This window comes from Opisthocomus hoazin, chromosome 7 (genome assembly GCF_030867145.1).
Source record: "Opisthocomus hoazin isolate bOpiHoa1 chromosome 7, bOpiHoa1.hap1, whole genome shotgun sequence".
Lineage (NCBI taxonomy): Eukaryota > Metazoa > Chordata > Aves > Opisthocomiformes > Opisthocomidae > Opisthocomus > Opisthocomus hoazin.
In genome coordinates this window covers 58,053,629-58,079,217 of record NC_134420.1, presented here as the reverse complement: position 1 = coordinate 58,079,217, position 25,589 = coordinate 58,053,629, and the positions used below count along the sequence as shown (strand labels likewise).

Below are 25,589 nucleotides of genomic sequence, written 5' to 3'. Positions count from 1 at the left end.
CGCCCCCCCGGCACCGCCAAGGGAGAGCGGGCAGCAGCTCGGTGCGGTTTGCAGCCCCCCCCCGCTGCGAGAAAACCGCCGGGGGTGGCGGGGGGGCTCCGGGGGGGGGCCGGTGCGGAGGCTCTGCGGGTAAGCGGTGCGGCAGCCCCCCGCCACCGGCGGGGGGAGGGCGGGGGGGGCACAGCGGGACCCCAGCCCCGCTCCGCCCCAGCGCTCCGCCGCGCCCGGCCGGGCGGAGGGAGGGAGGGAGGGAGGGAGGCAGGCAGGGCCGCGGGGCGGGGCGCAGCGCGGCGCGGAGAGGGGCCGCCCCCCCCCCCCGCCCGCCCGGCTCCGCGCCCGCCGTCGGTGGCGGTGCAGGCGGCGGTGGCGGTGCCGCCGGGTCCCGCCGCCCCCCGGCCCCGCGTCCCCATGGCCGGGCAGCAGTGGGACTGGTTCCAGCGCGAGGAGCTGATCGGGCACATCAGCGACATCCGAGTGCAGAACCTGCAAGGTAACCCGGCACCCCCGGAGGAGCCCCTCCCGCCGCCCCCGCCCGCTGCCGGTCCTCCCTCCTCCGCCGCTGCCCGCGCCGCCCGCTGCGGGCTCCCCGAGGCCGGGCAGCCGCGGCCGAAGTTTCCCCGGGCGGGGGGGGACGGGACGCGGGGGCTCGGCGGGCGCTGGGGGTGCGGCTGCGGGGGCGGCGCGGCCGGCGTCCCTGCCCCGGGGGGACGCTGCCGCCCGCGGCCGCCTCCGGAGGGCCGTCGAAGGGACGGGAGGGGAGGGGGAGCTGCCGGGCCCGGCTGCCCCCCGGGGGGATCTCACCCCGCCGCCGCGGGTAGCGGGAGCCGTGCCCGTCGTCCCCCGCGGAGCCCGGCGAAGGCGCCCCGCGGGCTGGGGGCAGGGCCTGGCCGGTCGGGGGGCCCGGGCCGGTCGGGGGCCGGGGCACGGCTGCGGGCCCGGGGCGGCAGGGAAGCCGGCGGCCGCCCGGGCGCTCCCTCCTCGCAGCCTGCCGCTGAGGGAAGACGGGCAGAGCCTTGGGGTAGATCGCCTGCGGGATGCTGCCCGCCGGCGGGAAGGACGCAGCGATCGGGGTTTGGGTGCAGTTCGGTGTCAGCGTGGTGGCTCCTCCGAAGTTACGTTTGCCCCTCGCCAGCTGACTCTTCGTGAGTGGCAAGGGCAGCCAGAATCGATGAAGGAAGAAGCAGCGGTGGTGGTTTATGGGAGAGCGATTCGTTTCATGTAATGTGCCGGTCTTAATCGACAGCTCGCGTTATACTGCCATGTATCCTCACGTTCCATAAAAATAATAGACTTGAATTATAGGTCATTATCTCTTCCTGTTTACACGTAATATTAGAGCACTGTCTGCTGGCAGAGGCAGTGCAGTTGCTGGAAATCAGTTTTCGTTCGCCTTGATTGTAGAAGATGTATAGTTAATCACAAGAGAGCCCCAGATTAGCCATTCTTTCAGCTCTGATGCTGTATTCACGCAGTTAATCACTGATGGGGTCACTCCTCAGCGTTTTGACCTGCGTGATCATGACCTCTGAAATTCTGGTTTTGGGTGCAGCCAGGACTGTCGATTCCAGGCTGAACTGCCCTTGGGTTTTGACAGGCGCTCACTAACTACGGTGTGATTCTGCGCTCCTGACTCCTGGCTCTGTCTCGTTCCAGTCTGTGTGCCAGCCTGGATGGCCTGCCCCTGATCTCTTGGCGCCCAAAACAGTAGCAATTAAGCCAGGTTTAGGCATTAATTCATGGGCATTTTTTGAGAAGGAACAGAAGAGAAATCTGTTCTTAAAAAGAATAAAATGCTTTTCATTTTGCCTCCCAATCATTTGTGCAAGGAGGAGTTAAACTCATTTCCCTTTCTGGAACTTAAAATGCATTTATACTGATACACTCAGCCTTCTCTAAAATTCCTGTAGTCTTGTAGGAGAATGTCATCCTACAGGGCAAATTCCTTTGAATAACATTATGTTCATGAAGAATACCGCCTGTTCTCTTCTCACTGTACAAGAGGAATTTTGAGAGACGTATTAGTTGTCAGTTGCTTGCACTACTAAATAGGGTTTTAAGAAGTTTTGTGCCTGGCGTGGGCTATTATAGGAGAGAAAAAGTTCTAAGGTGCTGCTCCAAAGCAAGTGGTAATATCTATCACTTACAGTATATACGATTTGTAACACACAGATCTCACATTATCCTCTGAAGATGAAAAACATTTTACAGATGGCGAGTCTGATACTCGGAGAGCGTGATTTTTGTCGCTCAGGAGCTCAGTGGCAAAGCGTGGTGCTTCTCCTCAGAATAGTTTCTTGTAAAATGGCAGCATATGCTCTGTGTTCACATGTAGTAATTAAACTTGCTCCTACTTTGTAATTCCAAATCCATTCTCTCTTCTCAAAACAATGTGATCTGAATCACCGCTGGTATCATTGTCTGTCAGTTGCAGAATCAGTAACACTTTTGATGTGCTAGAAAGCCGTGGGTCTAGGATGAAGAACTAGCCGAGGATGATGCAGAGTTTCCAGCAGCATGGGCAGAGCTCCTGCCGGGCCCTGCTGCTCGAGGCCACACAAAGGACCTCAGATGGGGAGGGTCCCTATCTGCTGCTGCGTCTTCTGCTCCTGCAGCGCTCTCCTGCCAGACCAGCTGTGTTTAGGGTAGGTGCTACGAAGCTGATGGTTCACCTTACTCCAGAATGCTTCCTTTAGTGGGACATTTGACATATGTGAAGGCGCTTCCCGGTCTCAGGGGCCCCCATGATGTGAATATAGACCCAAGAGGGAGTATGTTGTAAAGAGAGGGCGGGAGGCAGCAGCTAAATATTTGTGGATATGAACAACATGTGAAAAGACTGGCATGTCTGTATGCAGAGGTGGCAATTGACCACCTTCTTCTGCCTAATGTGCAGAGCCAGCCAAATACAAGGTCTTTCGGATCTGGAAGGCTGGTAGAGGCATTACTGTCATGCTGTGTGTGAGCCGTCCTGCCCAACAGCTGATGGAAGAGCCCAAGGAGATGAGCCTGAGTGCTGATGACCGTGAGAAATGGTACCACTAGCACCTGAGCAGCCTACCTAGTGTTAAAGTTTCTGCAGGCATCGTACAGCCGTCTGCTGTAGCAGTTTTCCATACCCTTTCTGCCTCCTTTTTTAAAAGCTAAAATTATTCATTTCTCTTGAAAAGTTGTTCGTTATGTCTTAGCTAAGCTATACAGCACTGCTGACGTGAAGTACTGTTTGAAGATGGCATATGCTGTTTCAGTCTGTTGCGTTTGGTAGTTCCACATCCAGGAAGGATCTGGGATGCCGGCTGCTGGGAAGTGTCTGCTCTCACACGGGTGCTTTTGCAGTGGTGTGATCCTGCGGAATTCAGGAGTTGTTCCAGGTACATGTGCTGGGTGCAGAAGTAGCCTCAGGAACTGTATATTCTATCATGCAACTGATGGGAGAAATTATGTCATGCATGGAGTTTTCAGCTTTTCCACAGGGAGACTAAAACTTGACAGCCAGGGGTGAAATTTGCTAAACTGACTGGACATAGGGAAGAAAGAGAATGGTTTTGAAAACGGAATTACGTCTGGATATTTGGAGATAGGCATATGATGATGGACTTTTATTTTCCCTTTCCATCAAGATCTGAGATTTTCCATTTTGTTTTTTCAATGAAGAAAGTGATTGTTCAAAGCTGTCGCAGGTAAGTGATGCGAAAAGCCAAGCGCACTGCTGCAGTTCTCGACAGAGGTAATTTCAGAGGGCAGAAGCAAAAGTGACAATCTGACGGGAGAGGGGAATGTAAAGAGTGAATAAGCGCCAGGTGAGGTGATGCACAAGCCGAGTTCCTCACTCCAGGTCTGTTTGATTTCTAAATGCATTTAATAAACTTACACTATTATGCTCTTTGCTCTGTTTGTATATTCTCCATAGTGAATTTCTCCACATACTGAAAGAGAAAAATGGAAAGCCTGTGCAGAATGTAGGAGCACATCATCAAGCAGAGGAATGCTCAATAATTAATTTCCTGCCAGGAGATGGGATTTTTTTCTCTTTCTTTCTTTCATTACAACACCAGCGGGAACATTTTGTTACAACACAAGAATATTTTAAAATCTTCCTTACTGGAGGCTTGATTTAGGATCATCAAAAATATACTCCCTTATGTGGTGGATTGCAGTCACTAGAAAGAGGCAACATCCTCAGCAGGAATTTTCTCTGTTCGGTGGTATTTTCGTCCTGTGCTTTGCAATACTCTGAATGTATATTTAGTAGTACGCATCTTTCCTTGCATTCCTTGGAATGAAGTATGTGGAGATGAATACTTGTGCAGTCAGATGTTGTGTCCATCTCTGGCTAACAAGTGCTTTTACCACCGTTTAAAAACAAATATGGTTTGAATGTTCATATCTTTTATATATACATATAACACAGAATACATGGGCTGGAATGGTAGAAGTCTTCCATTCTTTTATCAGAGGACTAGACAGGGAGCCCAAAGTCCTACTACTCATCATTTTGCTGCTCACTCAGGGTTTGATCCATAACCCACAGAAGTGCATAGATGTTTATTCCTGCATTTCAGTAGGTGGTTACTGAGTCTCGGCCTTGCTCTGAGGGTTGCATGGCCTTCAAACATTTGGACGGCTACACAGGAATATACTGTAGTGTTGTTAGAAATAATCCAAAAAGCAGTGATGACAGGCTGAAATAAACTGAGCAATACCAGCCCCATTGGCTCCCCATCCTTGCCCTAGTTTGTACCTTTGGGTGAATCACTTCGCTATACATTTGCAGAGTCACTTAGCCATACGTTCGCAGCGCGCTCTGATCTTGCTTGTCTTCCCATTTGGATCCTTAAGATCTAGACTCTAGACTGTCTAAGCTTTAGACAGTGGTAACTGTAGTTGTTACTGGTAAGAACCTCCGCTTCCTCTGAGATAACAGGTCCCGAAGTCTATGTCTTGAGAGGTAATATGTGTCCTTAACTAATAATAGTTAACTCTCTCTGTCAGTGAGAGTATTTACGTATCTTTTCTTTGGGGGGCTTATGCATCTCTGATGTCCAAAGGCAGGTGCTCATAGTCCATCAGGAACTCTTGAAAATTTTTGTCTCTGTATTTTTCCTTATCCCTTTATGTATGAAGCCTAATTCTTACGACTGTTGCACTGAACTAGAGAGAGTAATGTATTGTTGGGTTTTTTGTAGTTACAAGATACAGCAGCGTTCAGCCTTTCAAATACATGGAAAGGAAGCTTTGTAACATATCCATTCATTCTGACAGAAGTAAGGTGCTGTAACTGTTCATTACTTTAATTCTTCCGTAAGTTCTCCCCATATTCAGCAGGATTGCATTCTGTCTGTAGACATGTTCATTTCAGTGGAGCTCCTTGTAGATTAAGGTGACATTTGGGAAGATTAAATTGCCTGGAGAACCTGAGATGAAGCCCTGTAGAACCACAAAGGGACGCTATTCTATATGGAAGTGAAGCTAAATAGGCCTGAGGGTTATAGATGTGAACCCCCAAAATAAACATTCCGATCCAGGTATAAGAAAGCAAAGAGAATGCTGGAAACAGAAGTCTTCTGGTGGGGATGGTCTCCATAAGGGCACTCTTATACCTGACATAATTGTCAGCAATGGAAGGAGGACTCACCTGCTCCAGATGTAGGAAACCCTGGCAGCGAAATAAAGGAGCGGTGAGAGGTAGGACAAAGTAGAGACTGCATGTTTCAGCATGCAGTTTTAACAAGGTCAGTGCCTAATTTCTCTAACAAATTAAATGTCTGGGCTCTCTGTCCCATGGCATGGATGAAATTGTGCCAAATTCAAATCATGCCCAGTAGCTCCGCAGTCAAATGCACCCTTACCCCCACGTATTAACACTTCATCGTAAGAGACTGTTTGTGTTTGGCATGCGAGCATGGACCTGACTGGAGGCGTGGGGTTGATCTGATGTCGCTCGCCAGCATCACCCCTTGCTTTCCTTGGCGAGCTGTTCGAGCACTGAGCAGCCCTCGGCGTTGGGAGAGCTGGTGGCATCTCGGACCGCATCAGTTGCCTGAAGTTGAATGGCATTAACGTAAAAATGACAGTCTTCAAAACACTGTGTTAAAACCAATGCCGATTTTAAAATATAATGTACTGCTCATAGTTTCTCCTGCTGGATTTTTGTTTTGTCCACTCAGCTTGGGTAGAAATTCAAACAATTTTCTTTCTCCTAAAGACAATTTCAAGGTTACGTCACTTGCATCCTGAAGTATTTGTAGCGTTTACTTTGAAAATATTACAAAGGAATGACTTTGTTTCCTTTTTCCATTTTAAAGACAGCTTTCTGCTGGACTAGAGAAGCCACCTTGGGCATTTTGGCTTGTCACTGTCCATTTAAACATTATTTGTTTATGTGCTCTGCTGTTTAAACTTAGTGTTACTGCAGAATGATCGTTGAGGGGATATGTGAAAGGGGGAAGAGCCAAATGTTATCTTTCTCTTCATGTAGAAGTCAAAAAGATTCTGAAAATTAAGTGTTCAGGAGAAGAAATTACCAGATAAGCAGTCACATCTGTGTCAGTGCTGGGGTGGTGAAGGGCATCACAGCACCTTTTGAGAAAGAAGTGTCTCGTGCATGTCTCTTTAGCTGCTCTTCTATTTTTATCTCTCCCCAACCGGTTAAATACAGGGACTGTAGGTGGAGGATTGCGGGATGGATTTTATTCATTATAATTGCTGCGTATTTCTGTGCAAGCAGCTGAGCTATGTTTTAGCTGTAGTTTGAGGCTTTATAGCCACAAACACAAGTTTAAATTCTAAGGGATCTCATAATAGCAACAGCCTGGATGTCTATAGTGTGAATGCCTATGGACGTGTAACCTGCAAGCAGAGAGGATTTCTTTCTAAAACCAGAAATCCCACTAAATCTGAAAAGATGTTATCAAAAACACTTAAAAGAGAACTCTAATCTCTGTGCCCATTACTTAGAATTGATGGTGTGATTCAGGATATAATTGTTAAAATAGTGTAATACTTTGAGGGATTCTGTTCATTATTTTCCACTAATTCAGTGGAGTTATAAATATATGAAAATATATTTTATGCTGTAGTATCTTGAAAGATACTCCTGATAAATGTTGGTGTAATTCAGACTCAGTGAACTTATGAACAAGTTACCATGATTTTTATATGTTTTATGTTAGCATATTTTACTGTTTGTAGTCAGAAATGAGATCTTTCTACGCCAGTGTTGTTGATTTGCTTCCTTATGAAGATTTTAATGTTTTTCTCTTTAGGTAGTATAATTCTAGTTGTTTACAGAATAAACATTCACTAAATATGTGCCATGGGACTAATTTCAAATAGAAACATGTATATTCCAGTCTGTGTTGTTTTAAATGCGTGTATCCCTTTGTATCTTCATCCTATCCTAATTAAGACTGAGGATGAGTGCACGTTGTAGTGTCCCAAGCTGGACAAAGAGCTCCCTCCTCTTGCACAGTGTCCATTGCCAGGGAACACGGCTGTGTAGTGGCGTGCTTTGATTTACACACCAGCCAGGCCCCAGCCCTGCCTTGCAGATCCCGCAGGCTGCGGTGCTGCCTCGCTCACTCCAGTGATGCTCCATGCGACTGAGTCCACCCAGAGCCCTGCTGAAGTTGGGAATGTTCTGCCCATACCCACCACGTGGCCCAGCTAGATCAGATTGCGGCACTGGTGCCTTTGTGTGCACAGGGATTGGAATCACAGAATCACAGAATCACAGAATCACAGAATGGTAGAGGTTGGAAGGGACCTCTGTGGGTCATCTAGTCCAACCCTCCTGCCGAAGCAGGGTCACCTGCAGTAGGCTGTAGAGGACCTTGTCCAGGCGGGCCTTGAATATCTCCAGAGAAGGAGACTCCACAACCTCCATGGGCAGCCTGTTCCAGGGCTCCGTCACCCTCAGAAGGAAGAAGTTCTTCCTCATGTTCAGACAGAACTTCCTGTGCTTCAGTGGAAGACCAAATCATGTCTGAAGGCAGTAAGTCGTATTCTACTTGTCCGTACTGGTGGGTTTGTGGCTTTTTCGGCTCAGTTTCCTGTTTCATGTTTGGGTTGGGTTGGAGACTCTTGTAGTTACCTGATTGGGAAACAAATCTTGAGTGTCCCATTAACCTCCATCACGGTGAATGCCGTGGTGCTCCTGTTCTTCTACTGGGACCCTCAGACCGGGCGCTCCATGTTTTAGCCAGACTTACACAGAAGCCCACATCTAGGTCTTGCACGTGGGGTTGTCCCTCAGAGGGCCTGAAGCTCTCCCAAGCAGCCGTTGTTCACTGCGGCTCAGCAGTTGTAGTCTCCAGGTTAACAAAGAGCCCTTTAAAAGAAAGCATTTTGTAAGTTGCACCAGGAAGAAGGTGTTTACAGGGGAAAAAATGACCTGCAAATAAACTGCCTACATGCATTTTTTCCCCTCCTAACCCAGGTTACCATCTCCGTCAGTGGTAGTGTGGATAATTCACTTGTTAGCACTTCTGAAATCTGTGAAAGGTCTCTTGATGTGCACCTATTGCCTTGTAACTCTCAAGCTACATTTTAATTCTTTCAGCCTGCTTTTCCTATGTTTTTTTCAAGAAAACCAAGTAACAGTACAATAAAGCCCTCGCCGATCAGGTGGCCACACGTTATCCGATGTTGTGAGAGCAGTGTCACAGCCTGCGCCGTCCATTTCGCGGGACTCCAGCTGGAGCTCTGAATGCTGCCAAAGCACAGGGACTGGTGGCGTGCGCGGGCTGTCCTGTTGTGCACTGATGGTTAGAAGTACTTTCCCACTTTGTTTTACTCTTTGCAAAGAACCCCTTAATGCATATCAGTAAGTTTTTTGCGTATGCAGTCGGAGTAGTTCACAACCGAGGGCTGATCATGCTTCTCTCGGCTCAGTGAAAAGTGGGAAGGGCAGGGGAGTCCTGGCACCACGACAAATGAAAGCAATGCCAACGAAGATAACTTTGTTAAAAACTGGTCCTTCATATGACTGCATCTGGACACATGATTAAAGCTTTCTGTCTCTTACTGATGTTCATGATAAACACAAACTTCAGTTATAACTTAATAAAGATACAGTGTTTATAAATAACGTAGTATGAAATGTCCACTTCAGACTTATTGTCTGGGATATAGGAAAGAAACATAAATCTGTCTGGGCTGTTTGCCCTGGCAGAGTAACAAGGCAAACAGAAGTGAGCAACTGAGGAAGGGCCACAGAAGAGCGATGTGCCTAACGATAGGGCAGGAGGGACTGCGGCCAGCACCTTCGTATGGGACGTAAAATTGGTGGATCATGAGAATCCTGCCCAAGTGAGATGAGCTTTCAGAGACAAAATTCCCATTGATTCTCCCTTTTTGACAAGGTACTTGGTAGACCTGATTCTGTTACAAATCCTGAGCATAGTTGTTCAGCTGGGAAGAGTCTGGTACCCGTCCCGTTCTCGGGTTCCACGCCACATGGGGGACTTCTTGGCCCTGATGGTTAGTGCCACTGAACGGCGTTTAGTTGCTGTTTGTGGGGGGGGGGGTTTGTCTTGTTTTTTGTTTTTTTTTTTCCAAAAGATCTCCCTGCGTACAGGGCAAGGAGTGATTTGAAATTATAGGGACTCTTGCGTGAGTTTTTCCATTTCTGCCCCTTATAAAGAAAAAAGTTTTTAAGGGACCTAATGTTAGTTAAAAAGAACTTGTGCTCAGACTTCATCCAAAAGTTAAAATGATTATTAACCTTGGCTGAAAGAGGACAAGACTATGAAATTTTGCTAGCCAAGCTGCATTTCTTCTTTTTGGAGGTAGATGGTCGTTTTGATGTATTCAGTGTTGGCCTTTCAAAACTTTAAAACATTGTGTGTTTTATCAGAAGGATCAAAGAAGATATGAGGTTTAATTGTCCTCAAAAACTGTATGTATCAAGAGGAAACACCGTGTTTTGGTTGCTAATGCAGCTAAGAGACGCTATAAAATCCTTCATCTGTAATGCTGCAGTTGACAGTACCACTCATCATGAGTTTATTTTAATTTAAGAGCTTGGAGGTCTCACCAGTGTGACAACTCTGAAGTCGGGAAGCGGTTGTGACCCTGGTGATGGCAGTCCGTGTCTGCAGGAGAAAGGCAGCCCGTGCTTCCCGGGCGTCACCAAGAGGGACCATCCTCAGATGCTGGGAGATGCAGGGGTCTGGAAAAGAGGTCTGGAAAGCTGATACCCATCTATCTCTCAAGACTGTTTTGAAAATCATTAATGCAGCCGATTATATTCAGATTTTTTTTCAGCTGGTCAGATCTTGGGTAACTTTCAAGTCCTTGACTTCCTTTTATCTGGGGGGCTGTGGTGGTATCTAAACATTGTTTCATAGCCTATCCCACAGATGGCTCTGGAGCAATTTTTTTCATGCAAAATAGGATTTTTTTCATGCATATTGAATCCTTTGCTTTTATGCTGAGACTGATGATGAAAGCCAGTTGCAGAGGTGGTCTGGGTACCCACAGCAACCTCAGATGAGAGCCCTATGTTGTGTCACTCAGGCCAGTAGACAGCTTTGTCATTCTGGCACTTAATTATGAACCCTTATGTTTACTTGACCTTTTGTGTTCTCAATTCACTGATGAACCAAAACTTACAAAGAGTGACTGACTGCAGAGCTTCTGCAGTTCGGACTCTACGAGCCAAAGTTTCTGCTCATTTCATTTATCCCATTAACGATCGGTTTTGGAGCCTGAACACAGGCTGCCCCTCAGGACCTGCATGGCAAACACAGCTGAATGTGCTAACCCGATGTCCACGTGGCAAAAAGATTGGCGTGGGCTGCCCACTGCATTTTGGCTTCCCAGTCCTGCTACACATGCATGTTCTTGCACGCTGTGTACTTACAGAAGGATGGGGCTGTTACGGATGTGGAAGTAGCATTTGGTAACTGTGGGTTTACAGAAAGGGTCCAAGCTGGAGTTCTGGTACTCACATAATATTGATGTCCATAGGTTTTTTTTCCCACTGCTTTGCATTTGTCTTCACTAAAATTGAAATGTGCTTTTAATACATTCTAGCAGACATTTATTTCTATTTCTTTAGTGTTTGAGTGTCTCATGGTTTTGATGTATTTCTCTAGATGACACCCCTGTGTTAGGGTTGGGGATCAAAAGCACATGAAAGCCAGAGGATTTATTTCAAAGTTACCCAGACAACCTAATGGCATACTTTTCTGTGTGTGAACATGGAAAGTTTTGGTGGAGCAGGCCTTGAACCTTGCTCTTGTCTTTCCAAGGTGACCATTATAACTACCTGACCAAATTTCTCTCTTCACACCTTCTTCTTCACCATCTTCTCCTTCACCATCTGACAGCAAAAGCTAACAATCTCATCTAACAATTGACATGAACTGTAATACATACATGCTGCCTTGACTATTGTGAACTTTTACAACTTGATAATTCACGTGAAGCTGCAAACCCGTCTTTCGCCCCAACATGTGGTCTTCCCATGTTTGATGGCAGGCGGTTTCCTTCTGGGTTTGCTTGTGCCTGTTGGTGTTCTCTCCAGCGCACACCAGTTGGTGTGAAGGCTAACCGAGTGCAATCAGATTTCGTTTTGGCTTGGCTTAGGGGTTTTTTAATGCAGGAAGAACAATATCTTTGTGGAATGCAATCAACCTGCTTTCTTCTAGTTCTCCCTACTTGTGAAGATGTATTTTCTGAAGTCTCATGTTTATCATCTTTATGAGTTACTATTTATCATCTTCAGGTAAAATCTTTTTTTCCCCAAGTGCTTTGGAATTACCTCAGTCAAGATCCAGATCAGCTGTGCTCCCTCTGCTTCTTCTTGCTGTGCTTTCAGTTCACTGAGTTTGTTCCAGGAGTTTTGTTTGCTTTGGTTTGAGTGTGTGTTGCTAGAAGGAGATAAAGTGGAGCTGGGGAAGGAAGAAACCTTGCGACTAGAAGCTGGAAGAAGGTAATTCATGATGAACAACTCCAGAAACTGTAATTTGTTTTCTTTGAGGAATGTGTACTAATAAAAGCTTTCCGTGTGCACGCATAAATGAATCAGATTAATTTTAATCCCAGGCTGAACTTGCTGTCAAATAATACTCTTCAGTTCAGTTCTCAGAACCATCCAAATGTTGTTTTAACAGGGAGCAGTGCTGTATCCACTGTCCTGAAACCCTGTCTCTCGTGCATGGGTCTGAAAGAGCTCGGTGGGGTAGAGAGGAAGACCAAGAGAGAGCTTGCTTAGGGCGTGGACGAGGCATGTTAACCCTGCCTGAAAGTAAAGAGAGATCTACCTAAAGATGTCTGCCCTGAATGTTTATAAAGATGTATGTTCTGCAAGAGAAGGAAGTCAGAGAGTTAACAGAAACAAAATTAGAAATAGAGCAATCAGATTCTATTTTTCCTTTCTGCAAAGGTCATAGAGTCATGAAGCAATTAATTGCCTCACCGTGAAATGCAGTTTATAATGGAAGCTCTGCAATACCAGAGAGTGTAAGCTGCCTTGAAGCCAGGTGCAGCCAGTGTCTTGTGGAGCTACAGCTTGATAATAAGCCATTCTGTCCTGTTTCTGGAAGACTCCTTTTCTTCTTTGTTTTCTTTTCCCAGTTTCTCAAGCTCTTTGGTATTTGTCTGGTGATCTCCATCTAGGCTTGGCTTCATGGCATGAGCAGAGGAAAGCATTGCTCTTTAGTCTCATGATTCGCAGAGATGAGTTATTTATACGTGAAGGAATGAACAGATGACAGGTGTTTTGCTGAGCCATTTCCCCTGACTTTCTCAATCTTTCCTCCCACTAGAGCATGGGAAGTGCCGAGACCTGGTGACTCCTGAAAGAGCCTTGAGTCTTCCCCGGGCAGGGCCTCCCTGCTGCACACGGGCGCTGACTTGTGACCAGCGTGCGCGTGGGAGCTGATCCATTGCTTAAGGCTTCTTTGGGAACCCCAAAGAACAATAATATCCTGTTGACTAGGATTTTACTATTTATATCCATCAGCTGAGCAGCCGCCCCCTCTGCCTGCTCCCTAGTTACCACTCTGTAAATCTCTCTTTGGACCATGTTGTCTGTTGCATGGTTGGTGATACGATTTTTAATTTCAAGATGAATTTGCTTGAGGCACTCAGGCAAATGCATTGATGAAGAAAGGCATCGCTTTTTCTTAATTTGATAACCTGTTAGCTCTTTGGACATCATGCAAAGAGACTGGTAGGAAGCTACCCTAAAAATAAGGGATATCATTAGAAAACAGTACAAACCTATAGCAATGCAAAGAGGAGAACGATTAGATCCCTTATAGGTATGTTTGTGGAGAAGTGCTGACGTACACCTGTCAGATTTAAGACTGAATCCTGCTACCCACATACTCTTCCAGCAGTTTATTCCTTTCTTTTTTCTTTCTTCCCCCCCCCTTTTTTTTTCTGCAGCAAATTTTTAATCTACTTCAGTAGAAAAGGTGTCATTTTCTTCCAGAAAAACCCTTCCCTGACTTTGAAACATAGGGAAAAACATGTCAAATTTAGCCTGGTATTTTCTAGGCTGCTTTTTTAAAGGCAAGCCTTTTAAGAGAGGCTGTACAATTTACTTCGAAGAGAAAAAATACAGTCAAATCTGTGGGAGTCTGCTAGGGTGAAGTGAAAAGTAAGCAATTATTTCACTGTGAGCTTTTTATGAAGATTTTTGAGGCACCTATCAGAAGGGAAAGCGTGTTAATAAAGGGACTTAGTTATAAAGCCCAATTGCTTTGGCTCCGATAGGGATAAACCCCATCACGGGGAGGGAGGGTGTTAAACCTGATCTGAATCAGAATCAGCCACTGCTCCTCGTTTGAGTTATTTTTAACGCTATGAACATGGCTCGTGTAGTTCCCTAGTTTTGCTTCAGTGCCGTCCTGCATGAAGGTGTGTGGGCATGCCTTCCAGAGACCAGGTCTTTTCTGAAGACCTTGCTGGTGTATCCAGCACCACGTAGCTCCTGGCATCTCGGTTCCAGCTGCTCTATGTTTTGGGAACGTGATGGTTCTGTACAGCTCCCTCTCCTGTGCTGTCGCTCCCCAGCTCTGCCTTTTGAGTTGTTCTAGTGCACGTACATCCTCCTTGTTAAAGCACTGCATGCAAAATACAGGGTATGTTCCGCAGCTGAAAGTGACCTAGGAATACTCCGAGTAACCAGTGTATTTTCTGAAACCATTTTTTAATTATAGCGAAAGCTTTGTCCGTATAGAAAATTTGGAGTATTTTTGGTACCATCTGGCTACCTAAGCTTGGACAACAAATCACTTCTGACATAATGACAACAGCGTATAATACTGTGTTCTTCTAACCCGTGTCTCATTAATGTGGAAGCACATGGATTTTCCTGCAAAATGTTGATTCGCCATCTGTGCTGGTGTTCTTTGTATGAAGTGAAAGGCTGCCCTTTGTGTTGTGATTGCAATGGACCCATTCTGCTTTTAATGACTTCTTCCTCTTGGACCAAATGGGTAGGTCACAGAACAAAATAAAACTACACCAAACAGTACTTGCTGCTAATGCTTATTTACCTTACTTCCAGTGTGGGAGCTATCAAAATTTGTTGAAGGTGGAACTCACAAGATTAAGTGACATTTTTCTGTTCTCATTTTCGCTTTCCCATGCTTTGGCTTTGATTTGCTTCTTGGGGCTGTAAACCCCTGGTCTTGGGGAAACTGTGAATTCCTTGTACGCCCCTTGTAGATGTCAAAACCTAAAGCAGAGAGTGTGTAAAGGACAGTAACACTGCTAGAGTTAAAATGCTGTGGGTAAATTTAAAATGGTATAGGTGAGAGTTGCCCGTTGAATGGGTTGCAGCTTGGTTTGAGTCGTGTTGCTCCTCAGTTATGAAGTAGCTTAGAGGTTATTTGCCTTCAGAGCTAGGCATTGGCGTTTTGAGTCCGGTCTAAGTCTGGGGATACTGAGCTTCATTGTGCTTCTCCCCTGACTTTTGAACTGGCCTTTAAATTCCTCTGCCTTCATTGTGAGGCCTTCTATATTTACAGATTAATAGTTAAGATTCTTACATAGAAGGTGTTGCAAAGCAGTCTGTCTCTTCACCATCATGTGATTTGAAATACCACAAAAAAGATGTTTTACTTGCTCTGAAACTTTATTCCACTATCATATAATTGGTAGCTTCTTTAATACTACTGAGTTTCACAAGCCAGTACTGATGATTTCCATCTGAAACGCATCAAATCCAGGGATGTTTAACCATCTTATTTTTTGTTCATCTCCTTGAGTCCTCCTGCTTTTTCATATTCTTGACCCTGAGAATATTAATTAATTACTTTAATTAAGTAAACAAGTATATTAGCAGTAAAATTTTAATCTGTTTCAGCACATTCATGAATGTAGTGTGACTTAGCACAGTACAGTTAAGGGACAGATTCTGTTTTCTTGCACTTTCAGTAGTTTTACTTCTGCAACCTCATGTAGATAAGCTGCTTTATGGAAGACATTGATCTACATTTTATTAATGAGTTTTTAAGGTAATTTTGATATATCGGTAAATAATATCAAAGGGAAAGGAAAGGACTTAGAAAGAGATGCTTTCTGATGTGTTGTGACAAGGGGTGCAGAGTATCAGTCGAGAGGTTTGACCTCTCTAAGAACGTGGCAGGGGAGGACGGTTACAACCAGACAGCAAGAGGAAGACTGCTCCAAAGGGGCTGGGGCCGGAGAAGCTGACGGAGCAGGAAGGCGACCGATCCCCCTGCTTTAGAGGCAATTCCGTCTCTCTTAAGACACAGTAAATGACTCTAGCTGGATTCACTAACAAATTGGGAACAGCAACAGTGAAGGCTTTCTTAGCTCCTTGAGGCGAACTTCTGGTGGGGTCTAACAAAGTAGAAGCAGCAGTGGCTGGCAGCGGTCGGCGGGATATTATCAGAGAATTGGCTGGAATAGCGTTTTCTGAAACTAGAGAATGTAAATAGGAGAGTCGTGAACGTGTAAGTAGATAAAAGCCTACGGTTTTGCCTGCTGGGATGAGACAATCCAAGGGTGTTTGCTGGGGACAAGGACGAGGAGGTGGTTAGGGCATAGGAAACTAAAAGATACTTTGGTGCCGTGTTTGTGATTTAGGAGCCACCGTGTTATGCACATACCCAAGCCTCTGCAACTATAAGCTATGAAGCTTGCCTTCATCCTTCCTTCTTGTCATATTAATACCCTTGCCTGCAGCTGGGATCTGATCTTGCATCCACTGAATTTTTTGCCACCGAGCTCAGTGGAGGAGCTCATCTCTGACAGTCTCACGTGCACAGAGTTGCATGTTAAGGCTCAGAGCACGCAGTGAGGGTCCTCCAAGGCTACAGTGTGGCTGCAGCCCCTTTTATACATCTGCCTGCAGTCCAAAAACCTGAATATACAGAAATACATACCAAGATTAGAGCCAGATCCTCAGATCAGCGTGATATGCCGTGTACTTGCCCTTGGTTGGCATGTTGTTAGGTGGGCCGGCAGCACGTCTGTGCGACAGGAGTGATGTGGAAGCCCCTGGGTGGATGTTACAACAGCTTTATGCGTGTATTTGCCTAGGTGTAGGACGCATTATTATGGCTTCTGGCCTACTTCTCAGAAAAGCAATTAGCAAGTCCGAAAGGTCTTGCCTCAGGGCTCTCACAAACTGTGAATTACGCGTTTAATTCTGCATCCTGCCTTCCATTTCTCTAACATGCTCTTTGAGAAGAGCGTGTAATGACTTATTTTCCCCTCATATAAAGATTCAACAGCCTAATGCCCAGACCAGGGGAACAGGAAAGCCTTTTTGTCATCTCCTTGCGACATACAACTTTTTTTTTTTCAGGTGGTGTTTATGAAGGAAAATGCTTGTTGCCAGACAATAATATCTTTAGGCTATTCAGTACCTTCCCTGATGAGAGTCCTGAGAGCAATAGCAATCTGCTGGGCATTCAGCAACCACAGCTGCTGCTTGCCTGAGACTGTTAAAACACAGATTTATCATTTATTTACAGTACTGTGGAGCAATGAACCTGGCCACTGCCACTCTGGTATGGTGTAGCTAAGGGATTATGTAGAGTGCGTCTACATGAGTACGCTCAAAAGTTAATCCAAATTAACTTTCCTGAAAATCAATTAACTAAACCACTCTGGATGCTGGCGTGATGGTTCCTCTGCAGAACCAAGGTGGCTCTACTTCAGCTGTTTGTAGTTAAATGTAAACCGAATGAAGGATGCTTTTCTGCAGAGGTGGATTACCTCTGCTGGTGCTTTCCTTGAGGCAAGCTGTTAGCGGTGTGGGTCCGTCGCTGCCCATTTGAAGTTGACCAAAGCCCTGGCAGTGGAGGTGGATGCAGAGCAAGCGATGAGGATGGCAGAGGAGAGGACCGTGACCACCTGGCCAAGCGTGTGCTTCATAGCAGGATCGATACCCGTGGAGCTGGGCTCAGTTGCAGCCGCCAGCGCTGGAGGCTGTGCCGGGAGAGGCAGGCAGAGGAGTGGTTTAGCTGGAAAGGCTGAACGCAGAGCCCTGTCCTGCCGGAGCGGTGGGGCTCAGGCTGAGTTGTGCATAATTCTGGCTTTTGCTTTTGTCATTGCTTTAAGGCAGTGAGGAGGAGTTGTGTGGCCACTCAAAAATAGGCTAGGAAAGAAATTCATATTACCCTGCATTTCTGTCTCAACAGGAAGCTCACTGGGGATGCCTGAGCTCTCCTTAATAACAAGGATGCTGAAAAAAGGCCAGATGTCTGGGGGGGGGGGGTATGTTTACTGTGCAGTTGACAAGGCAGAGTTATATACCTTAATGTGCTTGGTTCCTGGAAGTGGTTTATTAATCCTCTCCAGACTTTGGGATGCTCTGGGGAAGCCTCAGTTTCCCTAAACTCTCATGGGTATCCCTGCACTGCCCCGTGGCTATACATTACCTGTTCATCTGCTGCTCCGTGGGATACAATTATTCGTCCAACCTCGCAGAAAATGCTTTCTTAATTCAGTGCCGTGACTGAATGTGGAGTAAAAAATGGCTTTCAGCCACGCCAGGAGCTTGCTGCTGCCGCCTCTCAGGAGTCCCCAAGGAATCCCGCACGCCTGCGAGGCAGCCAGCTTGTCTCAGTTCGGTTATTTGGGATACAGACCCACCCACGCTGGCGATGGTAATTCTGGGCAGTGTCAGCTGAGAGGTAATTTGGTCCCAGGGCCCATCGCTTTGCTGCTGGGGATTCTCCACAGATGCTGGGATTGCAGCATGCGGGGGTGGAGGAACTCGCAGATCCAGTGCCCATGCTGGCAAAGTTATACAAGCTTCATTTCCAGTACCACTGTTCCTGTGCTTTCTTTGCCCTTCTGCACTGAAAATCTTGTTTAGTTACAAAAGTTGATTATAAACGGAGGCTGGAAGTCTCTGTCTTCCAATAAACGTAAAACTTAATTGTTAGGAAGAGAAATATTTTGGTAGTGAAGTTGCTGCCGTGATATAAGCAAGGCAAGGTTTGCAGGGAGAGGTAATGTCTTTTATTAGGCTCGCTGATAAATTGCTTTGTTGTTTTTCCAGGTCCTGTTTGTTGGCCTAATAAAAGCTACTACCTCACCTCAGACTTTTTTTTTTTTTTTGTGGCATGCTTGTTTCAGTAATAGAAATCAATGAAGTTAGCCTAGTGCAAGTGGTCATGTTCCCAGATTGCAAACTATGAAACAAATAAATTCAAGGATAATTTGTGTAAATCCAGATTATTTGTTGCCTTGCTTATGGTGCTTTTGGTCTCTAATTTGTGACCATTGAGAAAAAAAGCAAGTTCTTTGATTTATACAGAGTGATCTCTTGAAAATACATCATTGCTTCAATAGCATGACTACAAATAAGCAAGATTACAGCAGTGACTGTTTGAGAATAAGTAATGAAAAAGCACAGCCAGGATCTAGCCTGACTGCAGTTGCAAAATGTGAAATTTTTGCCTTGGTGGGTAGCAAATGGATGGATTAAATTAAAATTGTAGGCCAGCGAACATTGTTTAGCTATGCTGCTGTAACCTGAGTTTTCTGGGGTTTGCGTGGTCCCTGAGGAAAGTCACCCAGCAGAGCTGCATGGTAAAAAGCAGTGCCTAAGACGCACCTATCCAGTTTGCAGGCTTGTTGGTAATTCCAGCATGTATAGTGTATCAAAACAGGGGTTTCATTGCTTGAAATGTAAATATTACAAATCAGACATACATTTTCCCTAGCTTATTTGACTGCGTAGGGCAAGGCCTATTTGAAGTTCATCCTACCTTAGTTTATTTATGCATGGAAAGCACTTGGGGAATACTCCAGGGCGGGGACACGAGCGACGGCTGGGAGATGCCTGAGCGTTTCCCAAGCCTCCCCAGGCTGTCGACGTTTTTCCAGGATCGGATGTTCCCGGGAACAGCTGCAGCGTTGAATTCACCTTTTCTGTTCTTGCGATGGCTAGCAGAGCAAAGTGGAAATGTGCTTGCATTAACTTACTAAAGCCAGATTTGATTTACTAATGGCGGAACCACGCTTGGGAGAGCGTTGGTGTAAACAGTAGGGAGGTTGCTTGGAGTGCTCACTTGGAGACTGTTTTGGCAAATGTTTCCTTGACGAAAATACAGTCTACTTCTGTCTGCGGTCACCATAACTGCTGGTGTTACACGCCTGGAAGGTCCCTCTTGTTGACTTAGTCCTCAGTAAAGCCGTGTGCTTCTCTTAGCTGTGACTCAATGACAAACGCCCTGAGTCGTGGCTCTTTGCAGTGGCTGGATGCTGTTCCTGAACCTAGCTGTCTGGTCTCCCAGGACCCCTGGGACTCCCTTTATAGTTTTGGCTGAATGGGTTGGCGTTTCTCTCTCAAGCCCTAGCGGTCTGGAAGCTGGATCCCCTCAGCTCATCGTGCAGACTTCCTCTGGAGCTGTGATTCCTCCCTGTCTTCGACGGCTGTTTGCAGTACGTGGGAATATGAAATGCTAAATGCTGGGAAGAGGAGAGGACTCGCGTTTGCTGTGAGAGAATTAGGCTCATTTTCTGCCTCCATTGTAACTCCGCAGACACAGAAAAAGATTAGGGGCCGTAAATGTAAACATGGCGAACGGCAGGGCAAGCCCTGCTGCTGCCAGGAGCAGGAGCAGCGGCGGGAGGCGGAGGTCGCCCCAATTTCCTTTTGACAGTCAGCAAATGCCAATCCTCCTCTGCCAAGGGAATGGTGTCCCGCTCGCTCACGGGGAGCCCTCGGTCATGTCGGCCTGTGTTTGTGCACCGCACGTGCTACAGGGGCAAGTAAAATAGCAGTGTTCTCAGCTGAGCCCCCTCCCACCCCCATCCCACACAAACGCCACCTTGTCTAGGCAGCTCATCTAGTCATTTTTATTTCATTTTGCTAGTGCAAACTCCTTCCCGTTTCCTCCCGTGGTGTTAGTAGAAGAGTGCGATCCGTCTGTTAATCGCGTCTGGTCCTTGCTTGCTGTGCTTCCCTTGGAAACCTCTGGGTTTGCACGTCGGCACCGCACTGCGTGAAGACTGTAGCGTTACCGGCGAGAGTTGATTCCCCCCTGCCACTGCATATTTGGAGTTCAGCCTTACCTGCTTACCCACATTGCTTGTTTTCTTTCCTAGTGCAGACTGGATATGAAGTGCTTGCGCTCAGGTAAAACTATGTTTGTTAGAATTGAGGCAAGCAGGTTAATGCTGAGTTATGGGGACAGCCTGGGTATGGTTGGGATGTTCATCTCTGGAGCAAGGCAGGGTGCTCTAACTGACTTGACAGAGATCCATTCGTGCCCAAAGAGCGTTTTGCTGTGGAAAACAACAAATGACTCTACCAAAGCTGAGTTTCTGTTAATCTGAAAAAAGTTGTCAGGTGATTTCAGTTTTTGGTCTTTTTTTGGTGTTCTTTCTCTGTTCCTTTGTCCTCCTCTTCCCCATCCCACCAGCCTAAAATCATCAAACATCATTAAATAACTTCTAACAAAATTTGAGCTCTGATTGTTCCAAACCTGTCCTTGCAGAGCTCATTGCTTTCATAGCAAAGCACACGAGCAGGGAGCAAAGGCAACTCTAATCCCTCCTCTTGGGGGGGGGGGGGGATATAAAAAAAATTCCCAGGTCAAAGAGAGCACTTTCGAGTGCATAACTTGGATAATACTCAAAATGTAACCTTGTTCTAGTGCTGTTAACTGTTTTTAAACAACCACTGAAGTGGTGTTGCCAAAAAACCAGTGGAAAGCCCCCACAATACCCATCACATAGGTGCTAATTCTTTTCAAGAGTCACTTGGCCATGGTCTCCCTGTCACTCCTGCCTTACCATGGTGTGCCACCTTGTACGTGGCTAAACTGTGTCGAGCTTGTCTGGAAAGAGCCTGGAAGTGCTTCAGGGTAGTAGGTTTGTGTGTGTGCCCTATACACTAGCTATGCAGTCTGGATCAAACTCCCTTTGATTTTAAGCTCTGCTAATAATTAACCCTCAGGTCGTAATAACTTTGCAGCATAATGATAACCACACCGCTGGCTCTTGTCCAGAGGGTTATTAGGTACGTACTACACAGCATATCCCTTCCGCTCCGTGTCTGTGAGCGTGAATGAATGTGAAATCATCCAAATTTGGGACACTTTCCAGTATCTTTTTCGGAATTCTGTTACTTTATAGGCAGATCTCAGTTCATCTGTCCTTTGACCTGTTACGTCCGGCTTGGGAGTGTTCTTCTTGCAGAGACTTCATTAAAGCTCCTGAGCACACACTGTGGGCTACGCTCTCATGTTTGCATTAGCGAAGGTGCTTTTTCATGTTAAACTGGTTTGACCGTCAACTGTGTGAGATGAAGTCCACATCTGTTTTATCTAGATAAATTTTTCCTACTTCCATGTTGTGTGAGGGTGGGTAAGCAAGCAGTAGTTGGGTCTCTGTGTTTCTAGTCTCTCTTTCTCTCCGACTCCTTGAGGTATAGGAGATGCAAACAGGCAGCAAGCGTGTTTATTGCTGCCGACCACTGATGCTTCGGCAGCTGATGTAGAAAACGCTACCAAGAGGTGCAGAAGTTAATACAATTTTTGCTTAAAATATCATCTGCTTTAAGTGTCAGCTGCTCTTTCTTGTCGGATGCTTTTTTCCTTTGCCCTGGCTGCATTCCCTCAGCTGATTGTGATCAGAGCCGAAATCCTGGCACAGGCGATTTGGCTGCAGAGCTGCATGATTGACTCTCGTTCTGGCAGCTGAAACTCGTCGAGGAGAAACTTTTCGTTGCAAACCAAAGGGAGCTCATGCAGCCTGGGAAGGGGGAAGGGGAGCCAAAAACTCGCCCTCCCTGCTGCCTGCTGCCTGACCCGGTGTGGTGACCCCAGATGGTCCCGCTGGAGTCTCCCAGGCAGCCGATTTATGGCCTCTCCTTAAGTGCCTGTGTGAAGGAAGGGGAAAACTGAGCTGTAGTTAATCTCATGTTTCCAAGCAACCACGTAATTCCCTGCAGCCGATCCCTAAAGGGAAATTCCTGTTCTCCCGCGCCCCTACCCAGCTGCCTTGGAGGACACCTTCCTCTCTGCGGCCTCCAGCTCCGGGAACCCGGGGCGGTGGAGTCCGAAGATGATTACAGCGTTTTGGCGTTTTTCCAAATATCGTGGGGGAGGGCGAGGAAGCACAAAAAGGGAGCTTTGTTAATGGTTTGTAACAGGTAAGGGATGCTCATAGCAAAATCAGTAGGACTATGAGGGAGTGTGAAGAGTTTAAATGTTTTACCCAGGGCTGAACTGAAAATCACAGTCGAAAGTGGGGGCTTCCTCTGCTCCAGAAAGCATCAAAATGTCTGAATAACATATTGCAAATCCTTTTTACAGTGAAACCTCTGTTTGCTGTGAAGTTTTGGTCATAAAAATGACTGAATTCTCTTTTGACACTGTTTGAGCTCCTTGGGGTTGACTATAAGGGACTAGCCTTTTATCAATAAAAGATTCCTGAACTTGAGACTATAGAAGAGAAGAGTTAGAGGATACAGAGATCTCTGAGCTTCTCCACCATCTGAAGAATATGGATGCCTGGTTGGGGGTCTAGAAAACAACAATTATTAGACTTTTTTTTTTTTTAAGGAAGCCATATGAACAGTACACAAGCAGTTATACTGCAGGGACCTAAATCTGCTGAGCTTCACTGGGGAAGGTGATGTGTGGTGAACCCAGAGGTGTGCTGGAACGGGGCAGGAAACTGGGCAATTAAGCTGGGTCCCAACTCCAGCCCCAGCGAGGAACTTTAGTGCCTGCTCAGTGAAGCGGGGCTGGAGAACTTGAGAAATGCTCCTGTGGGTCCAGGGACATATTTCTCTCTTGCTGAAGGCTGTCCATTGGACCAGATATAAATGCTGGTTAGATTGGAAAAAAAAAACCTTGAAGGAATCCAACAGTAGTCGACAGGAGGGAAGGTAGTTAAGAGAAATGAGCACGCCTTGGCCACATGGGACGGATGCACCACTGACCTGGGCTTTGGGCTTTTTGACTTGCTTGGTTGATCACCTGAAGCTCAGCTGAGAGCTGGTCCCTGTTGTCCTCTGTATTGTCAAATACGTGCTTTCAGCAGATGAGGTTCTGGATCAGATGGACATTTAGGTCTGATCCAGCCTGATCATGGTCCAGAAAGTGCACAATAAACCACCCTGCATGACTGTTTTACAGCTTGGTTAACCAGATGCTGGGAGAACATTTCTTTAGCATAAATCTACAAGACTGATGCATTTAAGCCTGTAACAGATGTGTGCTTTTACAGGGTGGAGTACTGGAGTAGGTAAACGTTTGACGATACCGCTTCAGAGTCCTCTCTGTTCTGAGTTATGACTTGTGGGAAGGGTACTCATGAGGTGGACTTGCCTTTGGCTGAAGTGCTGACCAGCACACCTTGTCCCGTGTACCTCCTCGCTGACCCCAGCAGAGCCATCCTTCCCAAATGGCCGGGGAGGTTCTCACCAGTGTGCCTGCTTGTAAAGCAACTGGAGGTTCACCTAGACACGACCACCCAGATGTCTGCCCTGCTTGCCACGCAGCCTCTGCAGGGGCTTGCCTTGCAAGGGGACGCGCGGAGGAACGTGACCAGGGCTGCCTGGGGCCAGACAGTTCTTGTTTCAAGGCAGGAAACGTTGCCAGGGCAGATTACGTGAAGTGCCAGAAGTCTTCCAGCAAACTCGTTTTAATCTTGGGTCTGGGTATGTTTATCTGTTCTCGTGTAGCTGTAGAAGAGCAAGCATTGCAGGGCAGCGTGGCTCCCGGGCTTCCGCTGCCGGTCCAGCTATGGGACTGCGGTCAGCGTGGCAGGTCCTGTGCCGTGACACGAGGCCGCGGGCTGGTCCCGAGGAGCGGTGTCTGGCTGGTATCTGCCAGCCTCTGCAGAGTAATGGGAGACACGGTGAGTTTCTTCCCTTCTCGTACCTTTGTTGAGGATCTGACCATGGGCAAAGGGAAAGATTAATGGGCAGGAAGTGACTGAGAAGACGGAGATTAAAGCTGTTGTAATTTTCGTTTGGGAACACAGCAGAAATGTTCTAGCTGACACCACCAGAGCTGCATTTGAGGTAGCTGTTTTCTGTCAGGCGTGTCTCCTCTCAGCACCAACTGTCGGCTTTCATCTGTCCTTAAATTGGTGTTAATTACAAGTCATTAATTTTTTTTAAATCAGAAAAATGCAGCTGAGAGCAATTACCCCTAATTGCTAATTTGTGTACGTACACCCAAAATGATGATCTCTCCATCTGAACACCCAGTTCTCACTGGAGTCAGTCAATGTGGTTTTGCTACCATATTTACTTCAATTTTGGCTCGCATGGTAGTTATTCTTTTTAGTGGCTCCTCTGAAAGCTACAAAATCTCTTCCTACAAGTGCTGTGATCTTCCTGAAAGCGTGACCTTAGTAAGTGTTAACAAGGCAGCAGTAAACAGAAGATGTTCCTTGGTTTTGGAAGTAAAGCTTGAATGGCCGTCATTGTCATTGGGGATTACTCAACTTAATTCTTGCATGTTGTGCCTAAAATGCACCTGAATTTCTGTTGGATCTCAATTTCATCTGTGAACAACATCATTCTTTTTCAGTAAGCTGAAGGGCACACAGACTGCTGTTCTTGCGCTGATAAACACATGGTACAGTTCAACGCTGACCTCTGCAATCCTAGGTCTGGGATTGTTTTGGACATTAAAAATTTAATTCAGAGATGCCATGCCTTCTCTTTCCATCTGCACATTTTCATTCTTGCCAGTGCAGGAAAGACTTGAAGCTGTCAAATTTTGCCAGTGGGAAATGGCCTTTCTGATACTACAGACACAATCTGGTGGAACAGATTGTTAAGTGGGTTGAAAACTGACGGGACCACCTTTGGCTGGACTCCAGGAGATCAAAGGGCTGACATCCAGCTGGCACCAAGCAGTGAGCAGAGTACTCAGGGCCCGATGCTGGGGTCCATGTTGCTCGACATTTTCATCAGCAGGCTGGTGAAGACACAGAGTGTGCCTTCTCCAGATGTGTTGATGGCGCTAAATTAGGGGCAGCAACTGGCGTGGCAAATTTGAATCCAGAGGGATAAACCTGGGCATGAGGCCAACGTGAAGCTCGTGGAGTTCAGTAAGAAAAAGCAAAATGGTCTACACCTTGGCCAGAACAGCCCATTGCATTGGTAGAGGCTGGGAGGT

At 46.6% G+C, this 25,589-nt stretch overlaps 1 protein-coding gene across 1 annotated transcript in view; it reads left to right on the top strand.

The window, feature by feature from the left end:
• Nucleotides 1-331: 331 nt before the first annotated feature.
• The window catches only part of CLMN (calmin), a 79,320-nt gene continuing 54,062 nt past the window's right edge, over nt 332-25,589 (top strand). Inside the window, exon 1 of the mRNA XM_075426353.1 lies at nt 332-490. Coding sequence (XP_075282468.1) covers nt 409-490 — 82 coding nt within the window. The 5' untranslated portion in view covers nt 332-408. The remainder of the gene's footprint in view (nt 491-25,589) is intronic.